At 36.6% G+C, this 12500-nt stretch overlaps 1 protein-coding gene across 1 annotated transcript in view; it reads right to left on the reverse strand.

The window, feature by feature from the left end:
- Positions 1–12500, reverse strand: part of LOC135224160 (prolyl 4-hydroxylase subunit alpha-1-like) — a 142881-nt gene that overhangs the window by 30788 nt on the left and 99593 nt on the right. The window contains exons 11-12 of the mRNA XM_064263037.1: positions 11253–11365; positions 5367–5432 (exon numbers count right to left, since the gene is read on the reverse strand). Of these exons, the coding sequence (XP_064119107.1) occupies positions 5367–5432; positions 11253–11365 (179 nt within the window). The remainder of the gene's footprint in view (positions 1–5366; positions 5433–11252; positions 11366–12500) is intronic.

Here is a 12500-nt window from a genome sequence, read left to right on the forward strand (position 1 = left end):
ATCTGACGAGAGTCGTTCAGCATCTGCTTATGATATTTGTTCTTCATCAACATCATCAGTGACAATGATTTTCTGTTGAGCAGTGTTTCAGAAATTTTATTTGTGCATTACATTTACTTACATGTATGTTTATCTTTATTTTCTGTAAGAATTATTTGCTTGCAAACTCAGCCACTTCTCGATAATTATAGGATAAATTTAGAAATATAAAATAAAATTTTTAACATGTTTGCTTTGGAGCTAATATTCTTGTCTTAGTTTATCCAAAATACGCAGTTACCTCCAAATCTTTTGCAAAGCATGTTTATATTTTGATATTCTTTCAATTATGAGTTAATTAATACTGAACAAATTCAAATTACTATTAAATCTGCTTGTTAAATGATCAATTATGATGGAATATATAGTGATTTATGTACAGAAAGGTAAATCAAATAAGACTGAACAGAAATTTACTGGTACCCATTTCGTTTGAGTCATAATAATATTTCATTTGAATATACATAATTTATGCTAATTAATAACAATAAATGGGCACAATTATTATCCTGTAAATATAATCAAACCCGAAAAAGACCAGCTTTACATTTATTTACCTTGTGAGGTCAAGAGAGAGACGGGGATCTGGGTACTGATGTTTTATTGTTGTTGGAGATAAGCTGGCCCCATGCCAACACGGGCTCTTGCTCTTAGAGCAGACTGTAGAGCTGCTTTATTGCTTGTTGTTTAGATTTAGCTGGCCTTATGCCAGCATGGGCACTTCCTCATAGAGCAGCTCGTAAACCTGCTTTATTGCTTTTTTTTCTAGATTTAGCCGGCCTTATGCCTGCACGGACTCTTGCTCCTAGAGCAGCCCGTAATGCTTTATTGTTGTTGTTGTTAAAGATTAAGCTGGCTTTATGCCAGCACGAGCTCTTGTTCATAGAGCAGCCCGTAGGAGCTGCTTTATTGCCCGAGAGCGAGGTATACATCAACAGGTGCGGACGGACATGTAGTGCCTGAATCTGGGCGACAGAGGAACGCGCTCAGAGATCGACGGTTTGTTTCTTTACATACACATACATAAGAATAACTGCAGGCGTAGTCTGTGTAGATACATGATATTTATATTGGCGGAAAGGCCAGAGAATTCTACATCGGATGACATAAATTGGAAATTGGCAAGTTGCGAAATAAATACAAAATATCATAAGGACGTTGTCCTTACAACCTCAAATAACCACCAAAATGTCACCACTAATCTCTTTAAACATAATTTCAGACAATTTTATGCTAGATGCAAATGATCTCATTAAATATGCACAATACAGTCATGACTCAAGCAGAAATGGATTCTACAGTAAAAATTACCTCAGAAACCAGTGTGGAAAGTTTGGTAGTGACGACTATCAAATGGTTACGAGTTTTTCTCTGCCATCCATTTTCCTACATTCCAGCGTCATCTTAGGCCCAGTACTCATGATCAGGTTTACTCTCAGTTCATCGAATCCGGCGTTAAAACTCGCGTGTAGACGACAGTTTAAGAAAGAGTTAGACCACTCATCAGTCCGACTGACAGGTGATTGCATGTGTGGACGAGTAAGGAACGATTTTATAACAGATCGCCGCTGGATTTCGCTTGTTTGGCCCTGCAGCGATAATTTTAGGCCGTTGTGAGCCCAAACCATATAATAAAAAATAAAATTAATTCCATGTGATAATCATTTTGGTATAGGCCGAGTAAGTGGCATGCCTCTTTATGAAAGGTGTCACTAGTGAAAATAGGCTTCACTGTTCACCTCATAAATAAGTGAAACAACCACCAGGTTCTAATAAAATCTTATCCCTATATAGTGTGTAAGAATAGTCATCTCTTCAACAGAATAGACATCTCATCAAAGAGCAATATCTAGAACATCCCCTTATAAGAATAGTGCCGACACTGCACCTCACAAGGTGAACTGTAGGCATTACTTAAGGGTCTTTTCAGCGTTCCTTCTGTCCCTAGCTGCAACCTCTCATTCTCTTTTTTCCATCTTGTCTTTCCACCCCCTTTTAACACTTGCTTCATAGTGCAACTGAAAGGTTTTCCTTCTGTTACCCCTTTCGAACCATTCTACTATCAATTTCCTTTTCAGCGCTGGATGGCCTCATAGGTCCAAGGGCGTGGCCTACGGCCTATTTCAGTATTTAGAACATATTCGTTTACATCTTTTTGTTTCTTTCCTATTATGAAATTAATTGCCGCAACGACTAGTCTATATAGGAGAGATTATATTTGCTGGGGGCAAAAGCGATCATGGCAGAGGAGACACTCACCTTATTTAGCTTTGTCATGTGTTTTGTGCATGGGAGGGCAAGGCTTCTTTCTTGCTTATTACATTGTATGTGTATTCTCGTGCAGTGTTGTATCAATTTCTCAAAATGTGAAAAAAATCTTCTCTAAGTTCCTTCTGTTTGTTTTTCTGTCTGTTAACTTCACTTCCCATAGAGAAAAATCATTCCATGGCAACAATAAATATTTTAATATAAGATATTATTTTGCTTTCCATAAAGGATCAGAATCCAGTAGTATCAAACAACTTTCACACGAGGGCTAGTTGTCTGTGTCACTGCACTTCGGAGACATTTTTTCCGCCCATCCATCCTTTTCCTGCTTTCAATGTGAGGCGAATTGCCACAACTTTTTGTATATGCGTATTTATCAGTCATCGCCTCTCCTCCCTCATAGATTAATGACAAAATTCTTGTTATCTTATAAACTATATGAAAAACGAAGGAGTGCTTCCATCTTGAAGAAAACAAATTCTGATAAAATTGACTAACCTGATCGGCTCGGGTATAAACCACCCAGCACACCGATCTCGATTCTCGGCCTCTTCTAATTAACGTAGTAGAGTCAACAAGTTAACAACTCTTACCGGTCTTGAACGTGGTGTGCGAGTGTGAGCTTGCGCATGGAGGGCGGCGATTAACCAGAATTTCACATAGTAAGTAATCATTCCTTTTTGTAGCTATCGTTGGGCTAAGTGAACTTGATCATTGCTTAACCTGTTTAGTTACTTTTAGGAAATGTGTTGTCATATAAAAAGTGCAACTTGATTTTACGAAATTTTCAGTGTTTTTGAGTAATCGCGTGGCTACAAAGAATTTGTCCAAATTTAGGGTGCTGAGTCACCTAAGATCACGCTTCATTCCTTTGCCTTATTGTTTTTAATGAAGAGTTTAGTTTTGTAATAAAAAATTTTAAAATCTGATGTGTTTACCTATCGAGTTGTCCTTGTGTACGGGCTGGAACCTGTCCATTAAGGTAGGGCTATCAACCGCATAACATCTGGCACGAACCTTAATGAAAGTCGCCATAACATTCGTGACAGCACTCTTGATAGTGAAATGGCCTGAAATTTATTGTTCTTTATCACAAACCATTTTCTGTGAATCCCAGCTGTTGCTCCTGTGAAGTATATCGTCTTTATCTCGATCCATTTTCTGTGAATCCCAAATGTTGCTCTGTGAGGCCTATCGTTCCGACCAACAGTTCTACTTTTTTCATGTGGACTCTCATCCCATGGTGGGCGTACTGACAGGTAAACCTGATAGTGAATACCTTTGCCTTAATCTTGCTTTTATTTACTCTCAGCTTTCTCCCGTCTTTAACGATTTCGAACTTTAGCTAGTTTGTGCAGTTTCTCTTTCTCTTTACTACCTATTCCTAATCAGTACCGTATTATCTGCAAGCTTAACCAAACATTCCGCACCCCATTCACGAGTTACGAAACCCCCCAACTTTGTACCTATATTTAATGTAAAGTAACATTTGAAAAAATAGCATGTCCTTGTTTTAAGCCAACTTGTATGCAGACCCAATTTATCTCTTATTTACACATTCAACTAACCTTCACATGCATCATAAAATTTTCATTGTTTTGTCAACTTATTTTTTGTGCCGTGTATCCTCAATACCCTCCACATTACCCCTTTAGCAATTCCTTCATCAGCTTTTCTAGGTTCATATATGCAACACAAAGGTCTTTCCATTTAGTTTCAAACATTTTGCTTAACTGACATAAAGACTTAATCCTCACAGCCTTTCCCTTATCTAAACCCACACTTTTCTTCTCGAATCAATCCTCCTGTCGTACTTTCTTGACCAATTTCCTGATAAACTAAGTAAAGTTATTGACGCCAAAAACGTAGGATCCCCTTTAAACGACAAACCTTCCGCAACGTCAGGTTAGAGCAAGAAGTTGCAGGGACAGGTGAACTAACTTCGTGTCCTCATACAATAACTTGTGCTAATATAAGCTTAAGAGTTTCGCAACCTGATCCGAAGAGAAGAAGAGGAATTTTACTATTAAAATATTACCTTTTTGTAACAAAGAATCGCCAAAATAACCAATGTATGTGATTTGGGAGACAAAGGAATTGCACGAGGCAAAAACGCTAAAATTTGCGAGAACCCTCTGAGAGAATAAGATTTAAGTACTGCCTTATGAATCTTGAGTCAGATTTCAGTAATTGTATTAATTTCTAGTTCTTAGAATAAAATATGAAACATAATGCATAATAAACTATATCCTAACTTGGCGTAACTAAGGTGTCGTTAAGGCTGATTCTCGAGCGAGAATATAGCCAGGTAATAGTGTAGGGACATGGGTAGCGTGTGAAATTTTATCTGATTTCATCCATCTTATAATGGAGTTTAAGTTATTGATAGTAGTGAAACCCTGTTAAGGATTCAAGTGGTAACCATACTGGACGTGTTTTGTGATGATTTCTTTAGATTCGTGAAATTTAGGTTTCCAAATACTTGGCATATCTCAGTGATAGGCACTGTTGCAGTGATTAGTTCTGTTTGGAAATTCATTGTTGATGTGTTGCCAATTCTATTTTTGTAATAAATTCCAAAACCTGCCTCGTTTTTTCCAACCCCTTCACCGAATAGCAGTAGTTTTGTCCTGGGATCTTGCGATTGGTTCACAACATCCGAGCCACGAACATCACTAACTCGTGAAATTCGCGACAATTACAGCCCTATACTTCTTAGTCTTTTCTATCATCTCTGCGGCCCTAATTACAGTGGACAAATTAATTGTACCTCTCACTTAGTACTGTGAAACACATTTGTTTAATCTAATCAGACCTTCTACTACTTCTCACTCGACCGCTTACTCTCACATCCATACCATAGCATCTCAATTGTGATTCCATCAATCCCTCTTGTTTTTATCTGTTAACCATATTTTCTTAATTCCCCTTCAGTATTTTACTTTCCATCGGAAATTTGATTGTTACTTTGTAACAAAACTCTGCTGAATTTTGTGATTCGAATTTTCATTCACATATCCAATTAATGCTAGAAAAACAAACTTGTTCCAAGAACTTACATAAAACATGAAGGTACTCATCCGGTCTCCTCCAGAATATTCAGGTGGGATGTCGACGTTGTTTTCCTGTTAACATCATTGCCACCATAAAAGAGAAGTAAAACACATTATAGGCGCAATGATAAAATACTCTTAACAGTATCCTAATGGCAGAAATTTATAACACTATAGTTTGCAACTTTCATATTTATGATCTGCCCAGTTTTAATAAAAACAATTGTTTCTAGTCATAATTTCACATGTGAAAATTTAATTTAAACTCATACTGAACCCAATAATATGTTACCAATTCAAATATTATTTTTCTCATTTGTAAGGTCACTGTTGAATTATTCTCTTTATCTGGTTTAAATAAATACTTGTGTTATTATATTTTCAGTATAATCTTTATAATAATCTGTATGCCGTGTCAATGTGTATTTCTGCACCAAAGAATAAGAGGCACATAAGTTAACAGTATACCATCATTAATATAACATTGAATAATTCTAGCAAGGTCGAAGCAAGCAATCTAAGAAACTTTTAAGAGAAAATATAAAAATTCAATACCTCACGGTATACAAACCATGGTTTTACGATGCCTCATGGGCTGTGCTACTGACTCCAGGAATTGCGAATATAATAATGAAGCTTATTTGGGTTAAGTTTGCAGTGTGCCACCATCAATTTAAAAGTTAGTAACGTCGGGAATCGACCATTTTCCACATTTTGAGGATCACTATGAACATGAGGACATTTTAAAAAACAAAGCAAACACAGGAAAGTAGATTAATTTTCTTCTAGGTCACAAAAGAAAGGCTGATAAAAATAATACAGTTTAACCTTTCTATGAGTCAAGCAATTTTCCACATTTCTACTGTTCTTAGGTTATGTGCATTATGAATATTATAAAATTTCTAAGAGTTGCAAATGAAGCAGACGTCATATATATAGTTCTGGAATTAAACAAGCCATCATGGAAATTGTCGTGAAAAAATGTGTGCATCATTTTAGCTCGACTTTATTCCATCGCGTTCCGAGCACAAAATAAGGGAGAAAGCAGGTGGCAGGCACGTTGGTTCCTCCCCTGATTAATGGTTTTGTACATGTCTTTGAGTTGGTAGTTAGACTGAGTCGTGGGAATTTCTTCTGCATTTCGTGTTATAATATAATTTGTATTGAGATTGTCACAATAATGATAGATTGAGTATAACCTGCACTAAGAACAGGTCTAACTGGTAGCCCAGATAGCGTCCCTGGGCAAGAAATGCCCCCTTTCCTTTTCCAGAGACCGATGAAGTAAGACGTGTTGTAACTGAGCTCTCATGTCGCTGATTGGAGAATTATGCACCGGGCATTGTGAGTTAGTATGCTAGGATTCAGAATTCATTAAGTTGTGCTTGGCTGAGTCTGTAATTCTACTGTCATGCATTTCCTTAGTGTTCCCCGACACATGTCTGTTTTTTCTCATTTAAGTGTGGATTGTGTAGTGTTAACTAGACCAGTGCTCCCTTAAGGACCACGTGGTCAATGGTCTCATAGTGGCGTAGCTTGCTAGAGAAAATGGGATATATTATTTTGGTTACTTTGTAAAGGTGGACATGAGGTCATCTATTTTTGTAATAAAACTAAAATCTTGCCGCCATATTCATCAGTCCTGTGAGTTGTGGATTGAAGTCTCTGCCATAGGCTAAGCTATCCCGCCAATTCCATCTGGCGAACCAGTAAACCTTGTCGCAAGGGTATATTTCGCAACATTTGGTCCTTCAAACCAGATAGCCTAAGAAGAAAGAAGGAAGAAAAAAGCAGGCAGCAGGAGCGATGGTTCATCCCATAGATATAGAGGGGAGAGATTGGACAGACAAGCAACGATCGCGTGCATGTAAGGTGCCACTGTTATGCGATTGTGGTCATCGATATCAACTGCAGAGACCAGCAGCAAAAAAGCCAGTTCTGGCACCCAATGCTGGGTCATCAACTGTGTCAATTACTGGAACAAGTTCACAAAAGAACAGGGGATCACATTTCACTAGTAAGAGACCTTTTTTCATTCATGAGAATCTTTATGACTGTTGAAGTAACCTTAAGTGAATGTGTGTTAGATCACAGTCAACTTCACTCCTGCTTTTATATCTAATAAAATACATAGGGAATGTCGTAATGAGCTTGTTATTAAAGCAAGGATGATGTTTATCTGCGGTAAGTGCCTACAGCTTGTATGCTGAAATCTACCTGAAAAGTCACCGGGATGTAGGGTTACCATCAGCCCAAACAACCATGGTTACATCTGACTATTTTTCCTACTACTTTTACTACAACAATGTACTAGGTAGTATCATGAGGCCTAGATCCAGGCCTGCTGCAGTTTTAAGTGTTAATGAAGTGTTATGGTAGTGTTATTTACATGTTATCAATAAGTTCTCAAACCTGGTATGGAGAGGACTCTGCTTAATTTGATCTGCCAGAACACTTAAAGGTAGCATATTTTTCAATTTTACCATTATCATTTTTACTTAAAGGAAACGTCAAATTCATACTATGTTATAGCTTCAAAAATCGGGCTCAGACTGGAAACCCTAATTGTGACCTTGCCTAAGATGAGCTTGTTTCACTTATCCCAACCAAAGTATGCACTAGTGAATATTGGCTGGTAGGTATCAGGCTATTGAACCTAGGCTTATATGCCTATGGCTGAAGCTTATATGTGATGACAGCATTGTAGATGACAATTATTTTACCATATTGTCTCAGTTTGACCCATGAATAAAGAACAATAATTGGTTCTGCCTCTAGAGTAAAACAGAACTGTAAGTTTATGGTGGAAAGAAAGGCACATAACATCGACAAATTGGTCAACTATATTGCTCAAGTGTATACAAACTACAGCAGACAGAATTGAAATTTTTATTTCTACATGGTAAATGCTGCAAAGATAATTTACCAATCATAGAGACTGCTGAGAAAATCACCATAATGTTGTTGCCATATCTACAAAACTTTATGACTTAACCGTAGAAGAAATATACCAGCAAAATTAAATATTTTTTATTTTTGCATACAGTACATATTGTATATAGTAAATCATTTGACAATCTTGACGGACATCTGAGAAAACACGTTTTAAAGAGTACAGGGTTTCCCATAAGATTGTATGGGTTTGCACTATTCACATAAGAATGATCGCCTAGAAATGGTGCCAGGCAGTGCTCGTCACAGACTGATTTGGCTATGCACTGTCCAATATCTCCTCTCTATATCTATGGTTTCTTCCCTGATTAATGTATTTTGAACATGTCTTTGAGCTGGCAATTTGATGGAGTCATGGGAATTTGTGCATTTCGTATCGTAATGCAATTTGTACTATTGAGATTATCACGATAATAATAGAGTGAGTAAAACCTACACCAAAAACAAGCATAACTGGTAGTGGTAACCCAGATAGCATCCCCAGGCGAGAAATACGCCCTTCCTTATCCAGAGACCAATAAGGTAAAATGTGTTGTGATTGAGCTCTCGTTTCGCCAATTGAAGGAATACGCACCGGGTATTGTGAGTTAGTATGCTAGGATTCAGAATCCATTAAGTTGTGCTTGGCTGAGCCCGTAATTCTACTGTCATGCATTTCCTTAGTGTTCCCCGACACGTCTGTATTTTCTCATTTAAATGAGAATTGTGTATGTGTCAACTAGACCCGTGCTCCCTTAAGGACCACATGGTCAACAGTCTTGTAGTGGGGTAATTTTCTAGAGTAAATGGGATATATTATTTTGGTTACTTTGTAAGGGTAGACATGAGATCATCTATATTTGTAATTAAACTATAAAATCTTGCCACCATATTCATTAGTCCTCTAAGTTGTGGATTGAAGTCTGTGCCATAGGCTAGGCTGTCTAGCCAATTCCATCTGGAAAACCAGTAAACCCTGTTGTGAGGGTATGTTTTGCAGCAGAAATGCTACAATATTGTTCCATTTTCAAAAGATAAAAAGTTATATGCCTTCAATTTTACAAAATACTTAATCAGAGACATAATCTAGAAAATCGACTATTACAGTTAACAGTTCATCCTCGCAATTTATATATATTATATATATATATATATATATATATATATACATATAATAATATTAATTATATATATATATATATATATATATACTATATATATATATATATATATAATTATATATATATATATATATATGAATTCCATATTGTCATTCTATGTATTTACACCAATTCAATGAATGTATTATGAAAAAATTAAGAGCAACATTATTCAAAGTTATGGTATGTTATTTTTTTTCAGCCATTGTGACAAGAAAACAACATTGAACAGTAATATCATCATCATAATCTTTTTGGGGTGCCTTTGCTTAGTAACAGAAGGAAAACATCCTAGGCCCCTTGTTCGAATAACTGATTTTTTCCCTGTACTCTCTGCTTTGTGCACTGACAAATACCAGTAGGAATAATTTTGTTGTGGTTCCCTTGGGTAAAAGGATTTTAGAGCCTCAACTAGCATGCAGCTGAAAACTAAGGAGGAATCCTCACCCAACTCAAGGAAGTGTGTTGTGCAAAAAGAATGTGCGCCCTTTTTTGCTGATGAATTCCTGCCCTTCTACCCCCATTTCTAGATTCCATGGCAGCAAGGGAACAATGGTTCTTTTTGGTGTGATGTGAAATGTCTTCTGCTTGGTTTTGGACCCCAACCCACGCTCACACACTCCTTATAGTATGTTAACTTTTAGTTAGTTGCAATAGTTGAGCCCTTCTTGCTGCCTTTAAATGAACTGAAATTCACTAGCCCGTATGGCTATTAAAGTCGGTGGACAGTGTGCATCACTCTCTCTTGACTTCTAGCGATTGTAACAATAAGATTAACTGGGGAGCGATCCAGCTCTCAAATGCGTGTGTGTTGTGTGTGGGGTGAGAAGTTGTCTGCGACCATGCTGTGATTGAAGTAAGTAATCTTGATATATCTTTTGCATCGATAATCGTAAACTCAAATTAGTAATGATTTTGTAATGATTAGTTATCGAAATGCGAGCTCAGTGCCTTGTTTTTTTTAAATAAAGTGAGTTTGAGTAATTTTCTAGACGGTCACATGTTCGCGTTATATTGAAGTCCAGTTCAAGTTTGAGTGTGTTTCGTGTTCATTTTGAGATCGTGTCCGTTCTTGTTGAGTGTATTTAAAGTTTATTTTTGTAATAAAAATTGTAAAAAATCCGTATTCTCGCATCATTCAGCTGTCCTTGAGTAAGGGCTGGTAGCTGTGCCCTTAGGTTAGATTTATCGGCCATTCCACCAGGCCTATAACCCTTAAACACTATTACGTGGTGTAAATATTCGCCACAAAGAATTCATCGACCAGAAGAGGGAGCGATGACGACTTGGACTCCGTTCTCCTAGCGACTGTATTTTAGTGTCGTTCGTTATAATTTCTTTTGTCGGTAGGTACAGAAGCACAGACCAGTCTTTTAAAGTCTTTTAACATTAAGCATGAAGTATGATCTAATGCTCCACTCTGCTACTGTTATTCCATACACAAACAAATAAATTTCTACAAAAAAAAGCAGACATATCCTTATTTTATATCCATAAAGCGTTAAATGTATTTGAATGATGAAACGAATGTGTTTTATTACTTAGTTCCAATAGCTGTTAAAGAACACTTGTGTAGCTAATACTAAAAATTTAGAATTTTTTCCCAAATATTTGAAATTTTTTAATATTTAATTCATAATTTGAAAGATGGCACTGGTTTTTTTCAGCGAATATCTGCCACCCAGTGCAGTTTAATAACCTTTACCACTATAAGAAGTACAAAAGAGAGAACAGGTCATGCCATATTTCTAAACAAAACTAAAATATAGCTCAGAGGGGTAGATAATGTTCCCTGACCCACCTGATCTGATAGCAGACCGAAGGCATCTAAGTGGGGCGTATAATAACCACCAGCTGCATAGAGATTCACCTGGAGTATTTCTGCAGCATTTGTAGTTTCATCTGCACTCAAACCTAGTCAGAAAAAGTAAGCATTAATGTTTTAGTTAAGTAGCCTGGAGCTGGACTTGGGACTGTTAGGTTCTTTTCACAATAATGGCAATGATACCAAAGGTGTAGGTTCAATATTATTGTATTCAAGATAAAGCACTCAAAGGTATTACAATAAAACGCATAATTACAAATATAATATCCTCACAGACTGGCACCAAACTGCCTTATATTTAGATTAATTGATCATGGAACAGTACATGTCTAAAACTGTAATAACACTGAAGAAATTGCATAATTTCTCCAAATGAATTTCAGTAACTAAAATATTTTTTCCTTTTATATTACTATAAAAATAAGGTTATAAATAACTACTGAGCGATAGAACATTTTTTTGTTATTCACCGAAGATATTACTATAAGAACGAGTCGCTCACTAAAATATTACAGAATAAACGAGGCACATTTCCAACAAGGTATTTCGAAAATCCCATTTTCTATCAACATTTTCTAATGTGGAGTTAAATCTAAATCAAAAGAGAGAGAAACAAAATGCATTTGGCCTTCAACAATCTGTTAAGCATTGACAGGTTGCATATCAATATCATATTTAAAGATACCATACAAACTGGAATAATATAACAAATGCTTGAAATGGGGTTTTCAGGCTTCAACACCTCGTGCAAGACTTCAATGAGCAAACGACGACGCTCACATCAGATCACGGGAATTTTTCTCATCAATGACGGAGGGTTCGGTTAGACCGACTTCTGAGCATGTCATATTCAACAAGGTTTGGATGACAGAATGTTTAACAGTTGGGAGGGTATGCGAAATGTTCGAGTCAAATGAAATCATCATTATGTTTTAGGATTGGTAACTACTATATTTCTATCATAAAAATGGGAATCAAGTTAGCGGGAGTTAAGAAATGAACAGTTGACCCAACAACTATTGAAGTCACCCTGAATTTCATATTCAGTAGGTACATGGACACCTTCTGAAAACACTTACACGGCGCCGGCAACGCCTTGAGAAAGAATTTACAACAATTTGTTTTACAGATAAGCTGCATACTTTGATTAACATTAAAACTCTCTCTCTCTCTTTAACAGACCAACAATAAGACTAGCAGCTCTATTTAGTATAATATTGAGAA

The sequence above is a fragment of the Macrobrachium nipponense genome, chromosome 10 (genome assembly GCF_015104395.2).
Source record: "Macrobrachium nipponense isolate FS-2020 chromosome 10, ASM1510439v2, whole genome shotgun sequence".
Classification (NCBI taxonomy): Eukaryota; Metazoa; Arthropoda; class Malacostraca; order Decapoda; family Palaemonidae; genus Macrobrachium; species Macrobrachium nipponense.